The sequence below is a fragment of the Argopecten irradians genome, chromosome 13 (assembly GCF_041381155.1).
Source record: "Argopecten irradians isolate NY chromosome 13, Ai_NY, whole genome shotgun sequence".
NCBI lineage: Eukaryota > Metazoa > Mollusca > Bivalvia > Pectinida > Pectinidae > Argopecten > Argopecten irradians.
The window spans coordinates 22,695,503-22,718,928 of record NC_091146.1 but is presented as its reverse complement, the minus strand read 5'-3'; the positions used below and the strand labels follow the sequence as shown (position 1 = coordinate 22,718,928).

At 34.1% G+C, this 23,426-nt stretch overlaps 1 protein-coding gene across 1 annotated transcript; it reads right to left on the bottom strand.

Annotated features, from left to right (window-relative positions):
* Positions 1-6,894: 6,894 nt before the first annotated feature.
* Positions 6,895-15,333, bottom strand: LOC138306281 (semaphorin-5B-like). The gene is made up of 6 exons (XM_069246693.1): positions 14,957-15,333; positions 8,880-9,005; positions 8,577-8,645; positions 8,037-8,201; positions 7,528-7,692; positions 6,895-7,235 (listed from the first exon to the last, which is right to left on the bottom strand). Exons 1-6 carry the CDS (start codon positions 15,204-15,206, stop codon positions 6,910-6,912), a joined length of 1,101 nt encoding a protein of 366 aa, XP_069102794.1. The 5' UTR covers positions 15,207-15,333; the 3' UTR covers positions 6,895-6,909.
* Between the last annotated feature and the right edge of the window lie 8,093 nt (positions 15,334-23,426).

The window sequence follows — 23,426 nt, the reverse complement described above, 5'->3', positions numbered from 1 at the left end:
TCAGATGTAATATTTTCCTCATGCAAGTCCTTAGGAAATATTACACCTTCGGGTAAAATAAACCTTCATATCACACTGCCACCGGGGACATGAATGCAGGGTATTGTTCTGATTGGTTTGCCGAGTTCATAATTTTTGTTGAGTGTGTATGGGTACGTCATAAATACATGCGACATAACCGCGTTGTACATTGTCGATGAGGTTATCAATTTAGACGCAAAACGACGTTCCTATAATATTGGCGTGATTAAAAAAGCGACAAAACCACTGAAGTTCATCATTTTCTACTAATGACAGGAGGGCAATCAAATAATCAAACAACTGAGTCTGTCAAATGGACAGAAATGTCTCAACCCGTGAGGGAATTTAGCTTGTCGACCAAAGCTTGCCGAAAGTTGACGGCCAATATCTTTGGCAGTCCCGTGTTTGATTTCCTTCTCCCATACTTTGTAGAAGAAGATGACGTAAAGGTTGCCTTCCAGCTTTTTCATCGAGCAAATAAACAGAAACGTCGTTTTGCATCATAATTGATAGCACCATATACAATGTACGCAGCAAGTATTTCATGAATGTCGTGAGGAAATCAGTAATTGAATCTACCATACCTGGGAGTCAAGATTAATTCTATATACATTTTGGCACCTCTTGACCCTGGTGTCAGTCAAATCAAATTTATTCAGATCAGCTGTAGTCTGTAGCGGTTTTAATCGGCTGTGGCGAGCAGAAAATCAGGATATCGAGGACAGCAGGACAATTTCATCCTTCGGTGGTATTTTCGCAGTACATTTTTGCGTTCACGTTATTTGGAATATAGGTTACTGTTCGTATGTGGAAAAAATATCTCAATTTTGTAGGTGGCTAGCAAATATTTAAAAAAAAAAAAACGTTTTATTAATTATCATATGAAATTGACAGTCATTTAATAATATTTACACTTGCTAGGCTTGGTCACTATACGTAAGTACTAGCCGATTTTGTTTACCATAACTGCATGGTAACATTGAACTTTGAACTTGCGTATGAAAATGTTCTGTGCAACGTAAAAGGACTACTTTTTTAAAAAAGAAACACATGGCTTTGTTTACATTTTGACGCAACATTACGTATATATTGTTGTTTTTTCATAGGATTTTGGAAGAATGTAAACAAAATAATACATGTTTTATATTTATATATGATTCAAACAATTTTTAAATTAACAATTTTATAAAGAAACGGAAAAATATCCCGACCGGGGCGACGTGCTTTCATTTTTGTTAAAAATGATGAGTGTCAAATGAAAACATTACCTCTGTGCCTATGTTCGTCCTACGATCGGAGTCTTTGAGGTGGACGGGCGTGAGATCCTCTGATAGAGGTCAGTTATAAACATATCCTCTTGTCTTTGTTCTTTGAGAATTTAATCAATGTGTATTATAAAACATGCACCGCTAATAATCCACGTGTTGACAGTTACGCGTCACCACAAATACATTGTATTCATCGAATACAAGTGAATTTGTTTCATCTATCGATGGCGATATGAGCGTAGATTATATAATCACATGGCTCCCAAGGATGTAATATCGTCAAGTCAGACGACATCTCAAACACATTGAGCTACTTGAAAATCGGTGTTTTGACAACTTTGGCAGTGTGTAAGCGTGCGTCAGCTTCGCCTCGCTGCACAATAACGGTCACCGAGTACACACATGTGACCGTGTACAAATTCTTTATGTTATTACGCTATATACTAACTTTTAGCAAAAATTGAATATATATTTAAAGTTCTGATCTGATTAAATCAAATTATCTCTGAAATTGACTTTGTTTGTCATGTTTATTTTACAATAAAATATTGAACTTTTTGTCGTCGCGGATGAATAATTCTACCTTATGTGAAGAGTCATCATTCGCTGTTCAATTGAGTAAGCTCCTCCCACTTTTGACCGACTTTTATTGAATAATTACGTCACATTCAAATGACGATTTTATTGCATAAAATATAAATAAAAAAAAGTCATGTGAGTGTAAATATAGGGATTGGATTTCGCTTTTATGTTAACCATGCTTGTATGGAGCAATTCCTCTAAGAATATATTCTATGGGGCGCGTCATATGAAATTGACAGTCATTTAATATTATAAATGTTATTTTCACTACTACGTGATTATATTCCATCAAAAGTATAAAAGTCCAAGTGTTCTTTACATAGAAGTGTTATATTTGTTGCCATCAGACATTGTTGTGTATCTCAGTGAATAAATGCTATACTATACACACGTAAAAGTGATAGCAGGGTCAGCTGTTGCGTCCATGGCGCCGTGTGTAGGTTGTGGATGCTTCTCGCCTGCCTTACACATTTTCCTTGTGTCACTACGAAATGTATCCCAAATAACCTTGTCATAAGAATGAGTTTGTTCGTAGATATATATCCCGTGTTGTTCTGTTTCAGGGATAAACCAATTCACAGAGGACGATCCGATGCTAGATCCAGAGTTCTTTGAATGTGAGCTGATGCCGCCTTCCCAAGAAAACTGTACACAATCGGCCGACAGGTTGTATCGTTACTTTAGTCAAATCGGACTGCATCGTAGGTGAAGTTAAAATACTTCGATACAAAGGATATACACCACTACATTTGTATTTCAACACAAGCTCCACCATCCTCAACGGCGACTTGACGTACACCAAGGATTGTGTCCTCGATTCCACTGTTTATTCCTGCTTTACTTTCTAACAATAAATGATAGTCCAGAGGTTGGTCCAATGACATTGATTTTAACCATACACAGTTTAAAGTCTTTTAGCGACAACGACTTTGGAGGATACCAAGACTTTGGTCCCTTTTCGTCGGTTGAGCTCGGAGTCTCTTTAATTGTTTTTCGTGGAGAATCGTCAAAAGAGCGTAAAATTCTGGAAAGTCGGAAGACTTATAAAAAACGAAAAATATGTTTTGTGGCACGTTCCAATAATTGTAAAATGGACCGTCGGGAGATGCTAAAAAATTTGCCTTGATGTTAGCCGGATATGTTGTTGTGTCATAATTCAAAACGAGAAATTGCAGCCGAGGATAATCCACTTGCACTTGTATTGCCCGGACTATAAATATCATTTCCTTTATACGCTTGGATAAATCCCCAGGAGTTATCACTGCAAAATGTATAGCGATTAGTATCCGTGCTTGTACAAACCTTCTTTCACTGCTGTGACATATGTAGAGCGTATACGCCTGGAAATATTCTACCTGGATAAGTCATATGTGTGATTCGTACTGTGAAATCGGTTACTCTATCTTTTGCTTGCTTCGCCCGACATTTTGTAGTAACATCTTTTGGAAGCCGGCATACAGTCTAAGTTGATCGGCCGGGAACCCTTTTAAGGGGATAGTTTCCAATGCATAAATCTATTTTCCTATCTTGTTCTCTTCTTCCCGTGTCCGTTGAATCCCTCCAGATATACCATTACCTCCTAATCTCTTACCAAATCCCAGTCCACCCGTATTGAGCCCACCATAACTTCATCATCGGTAAGATTCCATGAAGTTACGGTACTCTTCAAATCAAGATCAAGCTTCCAATATAAAGGTCAACATTCCACGCCACAATTAGTTTATTTCCAGATTCATCGTTAAAAATCCGATTACAATGACCCCAAAGGTATTGGTAGATTTTGACTTTCTGCTTCCTCATCTATGAATTCAAATAGAACCTGGAGCAGCTGGACATGCTAGTCAAATTTCGCGGAACAAAATAGGGTGCGGACACTTGCTTAAAACGATTCAGTACGTATATGGGTTTACCGAGGCACGCTCAACGAATTGCATTTGGTGGTATAACTATCTCATGTCATGGCCCAGGCATACCATTATCGTTTATCCCATCGGAATGGTATATTCAACGTCGTGAAGAAATCCGTATATTGCCGACTGGGGGCTTCCGAGTAAACGTAATCCTGCTGATATACAGTGCCTTTACGTAATCTTCTCCCAGGAGTTAATCAATTTGGTGCGGTGGTAAGGGAGTGGTTTTGAAAGTAACGCAGTGTCTTCAAGAGTTAGTCGAAACGCTCAAGTGTACCTTTAGGATTACTCGTGAAAGAAATAGACTCCTGTTAAGGATGTTGTGGCAACGGACTGATCCATTCACGTAGACAGTACTCCCAATCGTAACGGGATACCCTTGTGTTTAGACCAGTATATCTTCCCCTACAATAGTGAATGTCACTAGACGAAGGCACTGCCCACAAGGAACATAAACGAACCAACCCTTTGTCACATATTACTATCTTTGTGAGAATTAACCACGTGCATTGGACTGTTCTTTCTTCTTCAGAGGATGGAATGCAAACACGAAAAATGTTCCTATGGACCCGCATTTCGCCATTTTCACTGTATTATTACCTCACGACATGTCTTTTCGCTCGCAATCCCCCGACCTTCGGTTTACCAAACGTTGTAACGTTCGTCCTTGCCACGCAGTCATGATGGGTAAACTTATCTTCTTCTCCTCGAAAGCATCATCGCAAAAACTCCGGATTTCTGTTGCTGTGATATGAAAAAGCAAAACTGATTTACAGTATTTCATCACATAACTAATGTAGATGGAAAGTCGATGGCACGCTGTGTTATAAGTATAAATGAAACAAGATTTGAATAACAACCACCGAAAATCAAAATTGTAAATCATAAATGCTTTCATTGTTATGTAATGCAAAACTAATGCTTTGCTGGAAATATATTGTCGTTCAATATAACTTTTACTGATAATAAAACGTTTAAATATGTCAATAAATTCTTTGAACAATGGACATTTTGTTTATGGTTTTCATTAAGCTAAAGATTTCTAGAAACTCGACTTTTCATAACTGCTCTGATCAAACATAATTTTGATGCGTAAACTGCGAGTTGCGGTTTTAAGCTATTAAATCAAATTTGTCTTTTAAATTGTTTTATCGCTAATATTTTTTATTAAAATCAATTTTTTCAAATAGCAAATAAAGATTAAATTTAGTTATATTCAATTTCTGAGGTCGTGTCTTGATATTACAGATATAATTCCGACGATGTAAAAGGAGATATGCTATATCTTTTTTGCAATCATTACTCAAAACTATATGGTTCATCAGTTGTGCCAATGAGAAAACGATACAAACAACTCAAATGTAGCGTGTGTAACAACACTTCAATTTATACTTTGACTTATTTTCAATATTGTCTGTAGTATGAAATATTGATAAAAGAAAACATGTATATTTTGTTTTGCCAAATTGCCATCACTTAAATTATGATGCCACAATATTCACACTACATTATAACATCATTTTATCTAACGTAAGTCTAACAGTAAAACAACTAGCATTCTAATAACATATTTTACTTAATACATTTAAAATGCTGTATCTGTTAAGTATGTATTTTTCACTTCAACTTATATTTTGTATACAGTATCAGAAATGATCTTACCTTTCACTGTGAGCAATGCTGATAGCAGAATATACAAAGCCCCGACCGGACTGTTGGCCCGACATTTGTACTCGCCACTGTCACTTGTAGTAACATCATTCAATGTCAGATTGAAACCATCCGGGTATTTAGAATCGTCAAGTAAAACACCATCTTTCATCCTTTAACAAAAATATTAAAAAAAATATCAGCTAGAAAACAGAAAATTACTCACATATTATTTACGGTATGTCAATATAATATAATCCTCTGAAAAATATCGTTTATTCTTATTGTATGGATCTCCGTTTGAATCTTTTGGTATTTTACCGACGATCTCTGATGATTTAGATCAACGAGGCATCATGGAAATATATTTCAAATTAAATTATATCAACTTATTGTGCAATAACTAAATAGAATCAAACATGATCAAATCAACCTCATTTACTTAATATATGACTCCTACTCCATTTTATAGTATATGTTGATAAAATTTCCATTTTTGTCAGATATTGGTTACAATCGAGATTTCTCAATGAAAATTTTAACTGAAAACATCTCTCATGAACACGCACTAAACATGAACCCTAATGGTCTCTACTAAATGTGACTTTACCATTCGTAATTAGAAATAGCGGGGTTTCCGAATGCCTCACAACAAAATGTGACGTTTTCTCCCTGGACTCGAACACGTGACCTCGGATTTATTTTGATAGATGGGTATCTCTGAAATTACAATAAAGATATGTAAGTAAAAACAAGAAGAAACTATGCCAAGGGATCATTATATTTTGAGAAACACAACATTTTAATGTGTTGTTTTTTAACGAACTTCACGGCATTGTTTACTGATTTCAAGGTATACAATTGTATGATTCCACAGATAATATACCAAGCACAATCTTTATACTAAAACTATATGCGAAAACACTGTACAGTGGCAAAAACGTTTGGAATCTGACTAGATTAAAACATATTTTTATTGTCAAAATTTAACGATGATGATTAGGCACAAGTTTTTCACAACTTTGAAAGCCTTTTTCCCTCGCAAACAATTATTCGCATAAATATAAATGTACAATATATTATAGTATTATAAATATGTTCATATGTAAACATAGAGACATGAATGGGGGACAAAATTGATAATGTATTGCTAATTTATAATGAATACAGAGAAAAACAGAGAGCGGGAGGGGTCATGAGAGAGGCAGAGGATCATGTTTCCGTCAAATTATAATATTTCACTCGCGATTTATATAATATTACATAATATTGCCGTCCATGTTTGTTTACCGTTTTAGCGCGCCCTCTACTGGTCGCAAACTTTAAACACGACCCGACCAGACTCGTTCATCTGCGAGAGTCTGGAGAATGCGAGACTACCGGCGTCAGCATCGGAAGGATATTTAAATTTTAATACACGATGTATATTATATATATGGAATGAGATAGCTTATAATCTAACGTTAAGCACTGATTTTTCATATGAATGATAGAAGTAAGATAATCATACGTATGAGTGACATCTGGACAGAAACCGTTGTTCCCGTGACGACCACTGTGACGTCAGCATATCCCGTCCTAGTGATGACGATTTCCACTGCGTCACACGTCGTATCCAATGTGAATCCTCCAGTTTCGTTGGTGGTTGCTAATGTCTTATATGGAACATTCGCGTGTGCTATTGAAGCCTCATCTAAAGGGACGTTGACATGGTTACGTACAATACCCTGTACAGTATTTGATGTACATTCACAAGCCGTACATTCGGCGTTCAGGGAACCGGTGGTACAGGTCTGGGAACAATCTAGAACCGAAATAAAATCAAAATATTCAACTTCCCATACAGAAATACATGCGTCTATAACCTAAGATAACGTTGCTCTGAATGACGTACGAAAGAGGGCAATATAGGCCCTATAGATAGTAATTTTTATATTCGTTTAATGATTTTCTTGCGCTGTTTCTAGTTATGATAATGTTAAATAGAGAAATGTCGCAGCGATTTGTTTTGCAAAATCAAAATCATCCGTAGAATACGCAAAATCAGTTAGTTTACAATAATGGAGAAATTGGACGTTTGACCCAATAATACGTACCGGGGCAATTCCATGTATTACACGTCTGAGATTGAGAAGACCTTCCAACACAGTCTAAGTCTGATAATGATGCTTTCTGGCAAACTCTCGTCCTTTGTTGTGTACCGCCACCACAGGTGACGTCACAGCTTGACCAACCCGACCATGTGGTCCATACGCCGTAAACTTAAAATAAAAGAAAAATACAAATAAGAGTGGTTTTTTTTTTTGTTTAATGAAACATAACGACGAAAACAATGGGTGATTATTATCATAGAGCAAGTTCTGGTCACCATATATGTTAATGTTCAGTTGTGTATATTACCCAACATCCTAGAGTACTATTTTACCTATAATCTTAACGTGTTCTTTAGGTCCATTTTCTCAGCAGCTTCTGGATCAATGGGATAAGATAAGATACGATCAGATGAAACAACTCTTAGCTGTTCAAAATGGTTATTGTAATTAATGTTTACTATTACAGTTCGTATATATATTTTTTTATAAAGCGGGACAACCGCTGAAAATACCTGGACATGTTGTTAAGGAACATGTTGTTGTCTGTACATATTCTCCTGTACAAATAGGGTCACTGGGTGAGGCACGAAGGCATGTTCTATATCTGGTTTTGGATCCGGTTCCACATGTGGCACCACAGGAAGTCCAGGCTCCCCAGTTATTCCAGGTCCCGTTTGCTGTTGGAAGTGTAAGATAAACAATTTGAAGAATGGATAATAAAACTCTACATTTTATATTGATTTAAAAGTTAGGGATAACACCATTTCCGTACATGATAATATCCGTTCTTTATTTCCAAATTAGTTACAACAAATGTATTTCATTTCAACAAATTTTATTGCAAATAAGAGCAAATAGATTTGGCGTCAGGCAAAGCCTATATTAGCCATCTCCACAGTTTAGATACCCACAATACTTAGTTAACTTAACTAATTACTCGAAATTGTTATTAAATGATTACAAGAGAAATACGCAGTTAATAGTACGGGTAATAAGAAATCATAATTAATCAAATTAAACGATTGTCCTCTCCTTCATTACGGAATACCTACTACTTGGTACTGCAGGAGTTGTAGTTGTAGGTGTAGTAGTCTGTAAGGTCGTAGCTACAGGAGTACCACCTATAAATATATCACTTCATGTTAGGTATATGAGTTTTGAAACTTGGTGAGAATGTCGACATTTTTGCTGTGTTGATCATACATTTTTGTCCTACGATAATATACAATGTCATATATTCAATATATGGAAATGCATTATAAAATCATTGCTTGAAAAAATGCAAGAACATTTTTGCATATTTAATCAATTTGATAGCAGTTGCAGAGTAAGCAAGAAAGTAGATTTTACTCTACCTGTTGTTGTTGTCGACGTTGTTGGTGTCGCAGCCGTGGTGGTTGTGGTGCCTGTTGTTGTTGTCGACGTTGTTGGTGTCGCAGCCGTGGTGGTTGTGGTGGTTACGGGGGTAGGTGTTATTCTGACTAAAACAGAAAATGATTAAACTGAGAACCATGCCCTACATGTTTCCATATGTTCTCTTTCAAGTTGATAGTATGATGGTTATCTATAACTGTTTTGACGCAACTCATTATAGTAAAGGTTATCATTGATATTGTGTGAAGTAACAGCCAAAACATCCATATACACAATATGACGGTAACTGATGACAGAAAATAAATCAAAATTACCGGATGTAAACGGGCTTATTGGTCTGGTGATCGTAGTACTTTTATCTTCAAAAAGACAAGACCCGAGAATTACATATGTAAACTCAATAGGTCTGGGTCTGTCTTCCCTAATATGTATTGCTTATTTATTTCATTTATATCAAAATGAGCAGCAGACGAATAAGTATTTTCTTTAGTTACTAAAGTGACTTACTTTACACCATTACCACCATTGAAAAGTTTGAGCTCATTTTTTACTTCAAGATGAAAATATTACATATCATTGATAGTGTCCCAAAAATATTTCACGGCACGATGCCTTTTATGAGATGAAGTACTGATTGCACATGTACCAAAAGCAAAATACACATTAATTTATATGTATTTTTGTGTTAATGAGACACATATAAACACGATTACACACCAGTTATTTTTCAAATGATTGATATCGTTTATGTTCTGTCCGTGGTGGTGCATCTTTAACCTTATATATCGTCTAAGTAATAGTATAACCATGCCACTATGTGAATAGACTACACAAATGATTTTAAAATCACAGGAGTTACTTCCCTCTAATATCTAATTCTACACACATATACAGTATCTATGAATTTAATTATATATCTATTCTGAAATGGTTTTAACTCACTCCGGCGTATTCGCACTCATTACTATACACCAACTGATTTTTGCAGGGATTTGATTTCCATGCGTAAGGACGTTTCCATGGGAATTTAATTTCATGATTTATAGTAATAAGGTTCTTCTTTAACTACGTTTAGGGTATTACTGGGGATGGTTAAGGTCTGTGGTGTCTTGTTACTCTCTGCGAAATACACGAATTGTATTCGCATATACAATAACGCTGGTTTACAGCATTGTTTTGCATTTACCTTGACTGTGAAATATTGTTGTGATAGCGATATATTACATATATAGGATCTTACATGAGTGTTCATTTCATATGAGATTTTATGAAACGAGTCTAAGAAGTTTTTTATTTTAGCGAGCCTTGACGAGCACAATTAGAATTTCGAGACGAGTTTCATATAATCTCATATGAATTGAACACAAATTTAAGATACTTTTTATCACATATCTACAAATACCTACATAACAACGAATTTCACGTCAAAATGTATTCCGAAATTCCATCAAATGCCGCCATTTTGTCCCGCCGTCCTTGTAATCTTGACGTCATTTTATTGTTTCCGTCTGACGTTACAATAGATTTCCAGCCAATGAAAATCGCTCCAGGTCATATTACACTAGTGACATATGCAAAAATATTACATGGGCGAAATCACTGGATATCAGGCGGATTATGTGATAAAAGAATTTTCACTTCAAGTTACGTGATAATTTTGGTAATAATACTAATCTCCAAAAAAGAGAGAAAATTTACATTGCCGGAAAGTCTTATTCGTAATTATAAAGGAACCCTTCTTTATGATTCATTATTCCTACTTGTATTATTGATAACTATTTGATAGTTATTTACAAACGAAGATTTCGTATTATATGAAACATCAAAAGTCATATTCCAAACGACTAGTCTAGTTTATTCTGTCAAAATAGGATTGTCATTTATTCCAAAAACACAATTACATTACATTACATTAGATGTACACATTATGTTTATTTTTCAATAATTATAACCGAGGGGAAATTGTTGCATTAATTTAACCATTTTTGAGGAGTTTTTTTCGTGACTGTACACCTTCTTGTCTGTTATGTCTAATTTACAAAGAGTCGATATCGAATTACACTTTTGTTGTCAAAGTTGTGTTCTACACTTAATTAGTGCACATGTCAATAATATTAAAATACAGGTCTCGGCTAAGTTATAGTCTTTAGAACAATTACTAATGTGGTCATTTAGTCATGTCAAGTGTTTTGTCATTAGATTGGTAGGTTGATTGATTGAATAGATTTACGACCTACTGACAGCTGGGGTCTTTAAAGAACGGGCTCCACTAAATGCAATGTGCATACATCTAAAATATGTAAGCTCTACATATATATCCGTATGCTATAAATTCATTCTTAATTTATGTAGATTGTATTCTCCGACTTCTTATTCAATATACATTCATGTTTCATGTACTTCATATATGTAGTATGTATTAATAACATTAATAAGCTATTTTGTTTTCAATATCTTTCTGAATGATAAAATAATTGAGTTTAAAATATCCTAAGAAAGCCCAAGCTCCTAAAATAGTATCTCACCACGTAACAAAAAGTGAAATCCCCTGATCCATTACTATAACCTACAACGACGATGGAATCATTACCGAATTCGTGACGCCGTTATGATTCGTCAGCGCAAATTATAACATTTTAGCTTCATTCAAGGATCGAAGACATTTTTTGAAGTTTTTTTGTCAAACAATTTATAATTGAATGTTCTGATTTCAAAAGGATACAATATATTATGAACGCTATGATAACAACGGGGTTTCTAAAACATATCGCCTAGATCGCTTTACTATATTTGAAAAATCACACTATAATGTCCTACATCACCTTGGTTTTATACATTGTATACTTATTTTTTTCTAAATTGAGTTTAGAATTCATTAGTATTGCTCCATGAACAGAAGAATACAGTTCTTAGTAGAAATATATAATTTTGTAGAGTAGCTTAGCTCTCATAAGGGGGTCCGTGTGCTTCCTCTTTTGCCCCATTTGAATATTTGTCATTTTTCAGCATTTTAGAGTAAAAAATAAAAGTGCTGAAATTACCATTATGTGTAAAAATAAAGTGACAAAAATGTATCATATCACACATTAATGCTCAATATTTAATTACCACGAACCCAGTAAAAATTTACAGCAGAAATTAGCTCGATACCGCTAAAAATACTGGCGCAGTTATGATTTAAGTAGAACCAATTTCAGTTAAAAACGGTAAAACTGTCACTCTACTCAAAGCGAAAAAAGACACAATTTTAAAATGGCCGCCAAATTGGCCATTTCTTAAAATTCCCATAAAAAAAATCTACTTAAAATAGAAATGTAAATTTTTGACAAAATTTGCAACTGGCAATTTGATACAGATGTTGATTGATTTTATTTGAAAATCTAATAACTTCTTCGAAACAAGACTACAACGGGACTGAAACCTCAGAAGAATACATCCTTAAGTTATTAACTTATTGTTATTTTAACTCTTTTCATCACCTTCTGAAATATTGAATTAAAATAGATAAAATGTTAATTTTCATAACGCAGGTCGTCTTATGTTTCCCGCCGTCTTCCTAATTATTGTGCGTTGGTAAATATTAATGTTGCGATTAAAACATGTCGTTTTTGGAGAGAATGATAGGATAGGATTTTTAATTTCACCATTTTAAGAGCTATTTAGACATAACGCACAATTTTCGGTCACTTTTACGTCACGCCGGAATTTCATTGGAAGCGTTGAACAGTAAAATAATATAAGCGCAATACTATTTTTTCAAATAGAAAAACAGAAAGCATATATTTATTCAATTACGGGAGGACTTTCATCAAAATATTTGTAATATTTATTTTTCTATTGATGTGTTTTTGTTGAGAAAATGACGTTTTTTGGCGCGACAGATGTAACACGCACCTGTATGCGGTTTCAGTTAAAGTGTCACTGTGGTCATACTGAACACCACATGGCGGTAAAATTTGACAAAGAGATTCCCCAAAAACGAACTATCATGATGTCATTTCGTTATAATGAATTGTGACGTCATACTTCAAAATGGTGGACTTTGTTTGTAGACTTGCCGATCGACAGATCCGAAGAGAAAAGATAAAAAAGTGAAAAAAAAAACACAAATACACACAGTACAAAACGGTACTAATACATGAGATAGAGACATGAATTGTTAATATAAAAATACGTTTTTCTTCTATTTTAATAACATGTCAGAAAATATAGACTGCGACGTCGTTCTACTTTTTTATCGAAAATTCAAAAAAGTATTCGAAAAATTGCGTTTTTTCTTTGTCTTGCAGGTTTGCCGAATGTCGTAAATGACGTCAATTGCGCTCGTCATGTAATAAGATAATGACGTCACAATTCATAAAAGTGACCGAACATGTGCGTTATGTCATAGTTTTGCCCTTTTTGGTCCCAAAGGTTCAAATTCAAAATTTGTTATTGAAACGATTAAATTCTCATAATACTGGATGCTTCCATTCTGAAATTGATATTCTAATATTTAATTAATTATGATTTAAACAATGAAAATGTGAAACTTCACCCTTTCATCTTTGACCTCTGAAATTACTGTGAGCGCAGAAAAAAAATCGGATATTCTGAATAGCTTACAATATGCAGCTGACCCTAATGTATCGTCATGCAAAATATATTTTGCTTATCACTTAGTGGTCGTAAAACGGCTCAGAGTGATACCCCTCCTTTGTGTAATATTTTAGCTGAAGTGGCTGTGGTAACCTGATAACCATCCTACACATTCATAAATTACACAGTAAAATAGACAAAAATGAACAATAATGAAAAAAAAGTCAATAGTGGTTTTTTTTTTTTTTTTTTTTTTTTGCTCTTTAGGTTACCATTACTTGTGTTTTTAGTACATTTTTGCCATAAGCATTCTTATTATCATACACATTGTGTCTCACTATCAGTGTTCATGAATTATTTACAATCTATACACATTTTTTTCATAACAAAAATATTCCAAGCAGTATCTTGGGTTGGATAATCAGTCACAATACTGTACACAATCTTATTTTCCCGTACGATTTATCATCCCGTCAATCTTGCCGATCCTTATCATAACTCCGTGTAATAGAGGCAAACGACGGAGAGATAATGTTTTTATCCTGCAACCAGCATTTGCATTGTCAGCTCTCACGTAAAATAATTGTATTTTAGCACGTGAGCCGATTCCATCGACCTGCTATTGGTTGATCGATTATTTGCAAGTCGGACATATTTGTTGATCATTAAAATATTGAATGAAATGAAGTAGGTAATGATAACTCTTGCAATACACGGTAAAGAACACCTACTTAGCAGCATATAACAGTGATTTGGTAACGACGAAACGAGCCCACATAAAATCTGAAACTTGCCATACTTATAAACCTCTTTGAGATCTACATTTCTGACTACGTGTTATATTTTTGAATAATCTGGTTACAGATGTTTTGGTTAAATATGCCAAAATCGTCATTTTCTGTTTATTTCACCCTAGCTAATTCAATAATAAAATTGACAAACTGAGGCGTTGCATATAAAAAGTCCAAATAATTCGAAACAAAGCGGTATTTTAGGTTTTTCAAATCAGGTAAAGTGTTATTGTTCCTACTTCATTTCATTGCATTTGCGACATCCTCAAGGTGTCACACCACTAGTACGAATATGTTAATGTATGTAACATTTTTTGTTATGTTGCAGGATAAAAAAAAGAAAACATGGTCTGATTCCTACGATATAGGCTATATTTATGCGATGGTTAAGAAAGACTTAAGTGGTGACATGCATTCTCTATTTATTCTTATCAGATTTCGGAGGTGAAACAAAAGAATCTGCGAAAAGGTACAAGTACAATAAAACGTTTACCTATACATCACGAAATTACATCGTAACGGAAGTCCGTTGTTCATTAGTATAATGAATAAGGGATTCTATTTCACATAATGCATTGATTAAATATAAGTGACCTAACAGAAATGTCGATGGAAGACGCAGTCTGACAACATGTTCTGACATTAATGATAAATAAGATACATAGAAATAAAACAAGTGTTGAGCTTACCTTTTTCCTTCAGTGATGAATGCTTGCTATCACTTTGATCTTTTGTGCTAATTGTTACGGCAACGGCAATGGCCACAACAACACTCACGCACACGATGGCTGTCCCAGCAATAAAGAGAGTTTTTGTACGATTTGGAGATGATACTGGCTTGATAGCGATCTCAAAAACATTCGACTTCTCTCTCTCTAAGTTCATAAACTCTCTACCAGCACTAAAAGGCCGGTATTTCTGATTGGCGTTGGTATCCATGACTGTAGTATGCGATTACACAATTCTTAGATACGCATTAAATGTTTTACAGTATATGCAACACTATGATGACAACTGCATTTTAAATGATCGGGTGCTCTAACACCCTCTGATGCTTAAACGGTAAAGAAGATATTATATATACATGGCATACAAAGCATTATGGGAGCTAAAACCAGGAAGTTAATGTAATTGGACGAGACAAATTGAATCAATACGTTAACCTGAATAGACTTTAATTGGACGTGGGACTTTAAATCTACTGGAAATGGAAACATTGCCAAATTACGTATTTGTTTGTAAGCCAATATTGTTTCAAAATAGTATCTGACTGAATTAGAAAAACCTTATCAAACTAATTGCATTGTTTAACCAAAGTCTAAGTTCAGCCCTTCCCGTGATCACCGTGTGATACTTGACCATCAGAGGGTCAGTCAGCGCGTGATCAGGTTTAGCTGACCAATCAGCGTTATCCGCATCTATGGAGGACCAATCAGATTGGCGCGCACTATTGGGGCCGGAGTCTGTCCGCGTTAACGTTCCATTCATCATTTGATAGCGTCTCTTTCACCTCAGTGAAATTTTCTCTGATCGACTATGTTTTTCGCCTCTGATTTGTTCCAGTTTTGTATGTCTAGCTCTCAAAGGAAAAAAAACACCCATCTCCACCCATTTTATAGGTATATATTTTCGACGTTCGTCAGCTATGTGCCTGTATTTCCTTTTACAGTTGATAACTACTTGTTTGTGTCTATTTTTGTATCCCAACTTTGTTGAAACATATCATCATAAGTCATTGTATTTCATAATTATGTGTTTACTTTTTTATAGTGTCATAATTTTATGTATTTCATTATTAACATGACCTTAACAACATTTTCTATCTCTGTTGTCTTTACAATGTTTCAACAAACTAGCTGCAGTCTCTGTACAGTATACCTAGCTAACATAAATGGTGGTATTTTAGACTTACCTTACATCTACATAATTACACATTTACCGTTCTACATTCAATTTGTTTTTATACCTAATCTATCTATGTATTTATTACATTGTGCAGATTTTAACTATATCAGAGATAAGCAATTCCATGTCTCCGACATGCTAACTCAAATATGTAAAGATTTTTTTTTTTTTTCATTTTTACTGAAATTGAATTTAATCAAAGAATTTATTTTAATCGTTAAAGGCATTTAGTCTATTCTGTATAACGATAATTCCAACTTTGGTGTGTCTTGTTTTTAATTTTTTGTTTGTGTATTATTTTTTTATTTTTTTATTTTATTTTGTATGAGACTTCAATGTAATTATGTACATCATATATAGGCCATGGGCTAGGAGGGTCCCACATGAATTATTATTAATTTTTTTTTCATTTTATTTTTTTTAATTAAATGTTTGACCCTAAATGACACTGGCTACCGATAGGCCGTTCAACACAAACAAATAAACAATCGCATACTGTCTTTCAAATCCGGTGGTCATTGAACCATTGATACAGTGTTCGCTACATCTGGTCGATGTTTATCAGTTGGTTGAGTGAATATTGTGTTAAGCAAGATATCGCTTACCATCCATGACTCAGGTATTACCCATTGATCGGTGTGGTGTTTAACCTACTTCACTTCTTTCTTTCCCCTTCAATGCCTCAGACATCCCTGCATGATTATTGCTGTTATTATGTCTTTACAAGTTTCGGTCCGTGAAGCGGTATTTTTGACCTTACATTAAAAATACTTGTGATACCGGGCATATCCTTCAGGGACCTAATATATTTCACCGCTTTGAGAGAGGGGAAATGACTTCTGAGGTAGCATTTTCAAGTTCTCAAGCATTCGTGTTAAAATCTTAAGCATATTTTCCAAGAGGGGGTGAATGTTTTTTTTCTCCTGTTCTGTCCATTTATTTACATATCTGGAAGTGACACTAATTCATGAAAACGTTAATGTGATGCATACTATTGACGTACACAATATCGGCCTGTCAAATTTGTACTTTTGTCGGAAGGATAAAGATATATTTACATGGAATTTGGACAGAAAAAAAGAGGGGTGAACATTCTAGAGAATTTGTAAGTGCTTTGTATCACTTTCGTTAATTACAGAGAAAAGCCAACAATAAGGCCATATTACACAATTAAGTCACGTCGTCTAAATAACATGAAGCAAGAGTGTATACTATAATCGTGTGTATACTGAGTTCAAAATAGAGCCAAACTTTAAAGGGCCTTTACTTGGGCCATCAGACCGGATCACAACATAACTGAATATGCTCCCCGTTACCACTAGTAAAACGAGACACTGCAAAATAAATACCAATAAAAAACAAAAACAAAAACAAAACAATGGCAGTTTCAAAATAACAATATGTAATTGATACCCACACTCATAACTTCTTCATTGAAACTACAAAATAGGATGTTTATCTAAGACGGAAGATATTGCAATGACGATCGTTGTAATAGTATATTCTATTTGTTTCTGCCTTCATGATCTCGTCTTGTTTGATGTAGAGTCTAAGACATACCTTAATGCAGTTTTAAAATGACAATAGTGGGAAACATATTCATAACAGTTAAGCTTAGGTACGGATGAGACCGCAACAATGACCTTCAAGGTCACGACAGGTGACTTCTTTACGGATAAAAACAGAAAAATAAGTGCAAGGTCTCTAGACAGCAGACAGCGGGTTTCTGAAAACACCCAGCTTGCTGAACATAATACGGAACCTTAAAATAGTCCACCCCTCCTTACATTTAGACAAAAATCAGTTTGCCCGGATGTAATGATTGACATATTTGACGATCCTGTTCATATAACACTTTCATTGGCGATGAAATGACATAAAGCAAATATTGATGGAAATATATGTTATGGTTCACTGCAATCGAAAACGTCAAATGGATTAAGGAGATAATGTAGGTCTACTTGCAGGAGACGAATAGCAAGGGTTGTATTCAGGAAAGATCCAGTATCTAAAAGAATTGACATTATCTGGCAAGTGTTTGTTTATGTAACTCAGCTTCTCAATGAATACATTTATTTCACCTACTAAACTATCCTTATGCCCTCATAAGTGAAATAATATTTATACTTTAAATTTACAAAAAGTTTAAAATTGCATTTAATCATTTATATGTTTAAAACGCTCTTCGGTTTAATGTTATCATACCGCTGCATATATTGATTTACTGAATTCAGGTTGTCCGTCTGTCCGTCCGTCAACGTTCGATCGGCGTATATGCGTAAGCTTTATCAGAATACGATACTAACCGATATTGTACAGATATGTTCTGTTGTTACTAAACGATTGATCGCCTATATCCCTCATAAGTTGGCCTACTGTTTTAGAATGTTCAAAATGTCGTTTTCTGAGTATTTTTACATTATTATTTTTGCATTTATAGTATAATATATTTCGGATGAAAAAGTATTTTAGATTTCGAATTAATGCTGAAGAAAGCAACTCATAGCTGTAATACGATGTGGTCCTTGATAAATACATCAATGATGAGATAATATTCTTAATCTTTTTTGGATCTTTATTTAACTTTATTCGAAATTAATGAAAATACTATATATTTTCTCATATATGTCAGAGTTATTTTTCAGTTGCTGGGGAAAAGATTTATCTGTATTTTACCAGAGTATGGCAAGCACAGTTCACAACCCATTGACGACGATATTGTTAGGTTTGACGGATGATAACGTACCAGTGATGACACCGCTATGAGAAGATATATCTTAAAATGAATTTACACCAGTGACTTAATTACCAAACCATTGATAACACTTCCTGCTTAAACACGTGTTTGGCTGTAGACTTGGCTAGATTAACAACACATATTTTGCGAAACAATGTATGATCCATTGTCTTGAATATTTTATCTCTTTAAAAAATCTATGTGTGTACCCATTCATATTGAACCAACACAAGGATAGAAAAATTAAAACAAAGGATGGAAAAACCTATAGGCGATCATATTTCGTCGTTATCTTCAACCATTCGTCAGACCACAGCAAAGAGTAACAATGCCTCTGACAAATAAAGATACAACCAGGAAGAGAAATACCAACCCAATAACAAACACATACTGCCATAATCATAAGATTTTGTTTAAGTTTGGCACCATAACAACTATGCCGAAATGTTATCAAGATGAGATGAGAATCATTCAATGCACCATAATGGGTCACACAAAAAATAGGTCGCACTTGTATCTGTTAATAATTATTGTTTGCTATGCTTGACGAAATAAGGTATTAATTCATTTGAATTTCTCATTACGAGTATTAAAGTGTTGGCAACTGACATATATTAATGAAGTGTTTTTGTCATAGCCTGAATGGTAACAGGAGATGCAGGGGGAAAACCCCAATAAAGCGATCATATTTCGTCTTTATCTTACATCGGCCGTCAGACCAGAGCAGACAGTGACAATGACTATGACATAGATACAACCAGGAAGAGAAATACCAACCAGAATAACAAACACATTGCTGCGATAATCATACGGTTTTGTCTTATTTTTGCACCATAACAAATATGCTTAAATATTATCTAGATAAAATGATAATCATTCCACGCACCATAGCGACTCGCACAAACATTCGTTGACAACTGTAGCTGTTAATCAAACTAATTTGGCACGAAGTTTAAGTTAAGAATGCATCACTGGAAGACCATAAAGGCCTAATTTTTTTCAAAAATTGCCCTAATTTTCAAAACAGGCCTAATATTGATAGAAAATGACCTAATAATCAGAAAAAGTCTAATTCTGAGCAAACTGGTCTAAAAATAACCACCATGGTACTAATTTCCATGACCCCGGTCTAATATTACAGCAGCGGTCTAATTTTCAGTGATGGGTCTAATTTTCAGTGACCGGGTCTAATTTTCAGTGACCGGGTCTAATTTTCAGTGATGGGTCTAATTTTCAGTGACCGGTCTAAAATTGGTGACCACAGTCTAATATTCCAGCGGTGGTCTAATTTTCAGTGACCTGGTCTAATTTTCAGTGATGGGTCTAATTTTCAGAGATGGGTCTTATTTTCAGTGACCGGTCTAATTTTGGTGACCACAGTCTAATATTGCAGCGGTGGTCTATTTTTCAGTGACGAGTCTAATTTTCAGCGACTGTGTCAAATTAATGAAGTGCATTTGCAGTTAGCGTTTTATTTTAACTCAATCGGCAGACCACAGCAAAGAGTAACAATGAATATGAACCCAAATAATTTTATGACAATTGAAAAACCAAGCAGGATGAGAAATATTTACATGAATACCAACACAATCCTGCGATAATCATAATGATTTAGCTTATATTGGCGTGATAACATATGCAGAAATATTATCAAGATGAGATGAGAATCATTTTATGCATCATAACGGCTCTCCCAAGTGGTCTTAGGTCTGTGTTTAATCATTGTAACTAAGCATGCGATATCAGGGTTAGCTGTTTTTGAATTTCTCGTCATTAGTATTAAAGCGTTTGTAACAGATATGTATATAATGTTACGTACCAATGTTGCTTTTATATTTATACTTTCGCTGCTGCCTTAGTTCTCAACAGTTTGACTAATTCTATTGTTTCATATCATAATAATGTGTATGATTATGTTGCAATCAATCAATACAGTCATATTTGTTTTAGGTTATATATGGTCACCTTACGAAGCATGCGTAATTAAGTTTATTTATTTACTTTATTTATTTATCAACTTTCACTGTTTAATTTAAATTATTTTATAGGGAATAAGAAAAACAATAAAAAAATAAATAAACTTTCGAAATGATCCTCTTGTTAACTGTTTGATTATCAATTTTAAAGATGAAAAATTAATATTCTGCAACATTGAATGGCTACATGACCGGTCAATTACTCCTAGGTAACATTGATATCATTTGTTAGATCAGATTTCAGTTTAGGTGCAGCAAATCAATAGTATTTAAAATAGTTTTTTTTTAATGTAGAATGCCCATAATGATTTCAAAATGGCTACCTGGGTGGGAGTTTAAGCGGTGGGACTTCATATTTTCGATTTCTATCTATCTATTGTACATTTAGATTTTAGTTATAGACCGTAATGATTGAATTTGATTCAGTTGTTGTTATAATACATCCAAATTAGTTTATACTCAGTGCATAAAGCATATTATATGTATTCAAGTTCATTCTTACCTCGTCTTATTTATGTACCGCTCCAATGCATAAAAATGAAATATGTTTGGAACCTTTAATGTTTTTACCCATTATTATTCAAATTTTTGTATTAAAAATCCATCATTTCCACCATAATATCAGTATTACATTAGCGTCCATTTCACAAAAAGACTTCCAAACAAAGATATTCCCAAATGATCATTTTAGTTTCATACATGAGTCCATAAGTTATAACTTTTCGTTAAAGGCGGTTATTTTGTGAAGTAGTAAGATTAGTGTCCATAGGGAGAATATGGAACACATATTTGACAGCCAACTGTATTGATTCAAATTTTTAATAAATAACTACTCGATGCTCTTAAACTGGACAATATCTAACCGTTTAGATGTATGCGTCAAATTTATAAAAGTTTTTTTTTTTCATTTTGGAATCAGTTAGGTATCCATTCTGTTGATAGTGTATGTTAATGTTTATTTCGTAACCTCTCTAAATAGCTGGGATAACCGCTTTTACATACACGCGTTTTCGCCACATGCAACAATGTCGTATCAGGGAAATCGTTTTGGTGAATCGGTTAAGTCACTAATACACGAGTAATACGCATATCAATTATTAACTTAAAAATAAAACAAAAACAAATTATATCAAACAGAATGGGAAAACTGTACAACAGGTATAGCAAAATATATGCAATAAAAATATCAAGAGTTTAGATATATCAAACTAAGATTTTCAATATACGATAAAACTAACAAGGAAGTTAAAATTCGTCGTATATGGTAATTCTACAATACTAGTCTGCTCGATGTTATTCATAACCTCTAAAAGACCCAAGGTCATCATGACGGTTTCCTTGTTACAGAAGGTCAATAGTTCGACTATTCCTGATGTATCAAATAGTTGAAGTAACGAATGATTAATTGCCTTTTGATTGACTACCTCAATTTTAAATAATGTCGGCATAAAATAAAACGTTTTTTATCAGGGCAAATTACGAAATATTTTGTATTTCTTCGCTCGTATCGGGCCTCCATAGGGGAAGGTGTGTCTATTACGCACATTATATTGGCGCATTCATCAGTGACCCCCCCCCCCCTACTACTATGCTCATTGCAAATATGGTAATAAGCCAATAATCAGCAGCATCAAAGAGTGGTTATTATATGCTTTAATAAAATTCATATGTGATAAATAGACCTGTTGATAAAATATATTTTACAGATGTTTGTGTTTTACAGTTATTTTGTATATTGAAATTTGAATTAAAATATTGTAAAATATCCTCTACCCAACGATTCTTTAAATATGGGATGATATTATTTAAATGTGATTTTGTTTTCGAATTTCAGTCTTCTTATAAAATGTATTAAATTATTTCCGAATAGCTCGATAAACTATCCATAGAAATTATACATTCATATATGATAACATAACACAACTGAAACAATAGTGATACTGAAGAATCATTGGAGCATCGAATGGTGCTTTAGATATCCTGGAACATAGTTAATTAAAACATGGCTTTCAATAAACAAACAAAAAAATACTGCGCGTTTGTTATCTTTGTACGCTCATCTTTTATCTTATTGCTCCTTATGAAAATGGCACAACATCCTTGGATGGGAGACACCACCTTGCAATGCTCATTTAATTACAATTAAGAAGCATGTTTGAATTAGCTCCCCTTATTTTGTGACATAAGAATGACTTACATTTTACACACTTTTTAAATAATGTTATTGGAGTTACCCCCCTTTTCATTGTTAATTATAGTCATTATATCTTTGTCGACGTAAGAAAGCTACAAATCCTCGTTTTCATTATGTTTCAATACATATATATATTATTATATAAGAATATGTGTACACTATTATGTAGTAGGCAGCATGATAAACACAATCTGATTAAAATACAGATCCTTATAACCACTCCGTTATATATCAAACGTAGTGATAATAAGGATCTGTATTTTAATCAGATTGGATACACACTATTTCTAGCTGTAATTCAATGTTAATTTCACTGTTTTATATGGTAGTATGTGGCTGTCATCACA

Coding starts and splice junctions, on each gene's coding strand:
- LOC138306281 (XM_069246693.1), bottom strand. CDS start 15,206: ATGGATACCAACGCCAATCAGAAATACCGGCCTTTTAGTGCTGGTAGA. Junction 8,646..8,879: donor AACGTCGACAACAACAACAG/GTAGAGTAAAAT, acceptor ATATATTTATAG/GTGGTACTCCTGTAGCTACG. Junction 7,693..8,036: donor TTCCTTAACAACATGTCCAG/GTATTTTCAGCG, acceptor TTTTATTTTAAG/TTTACGGCGTATGGACCACA.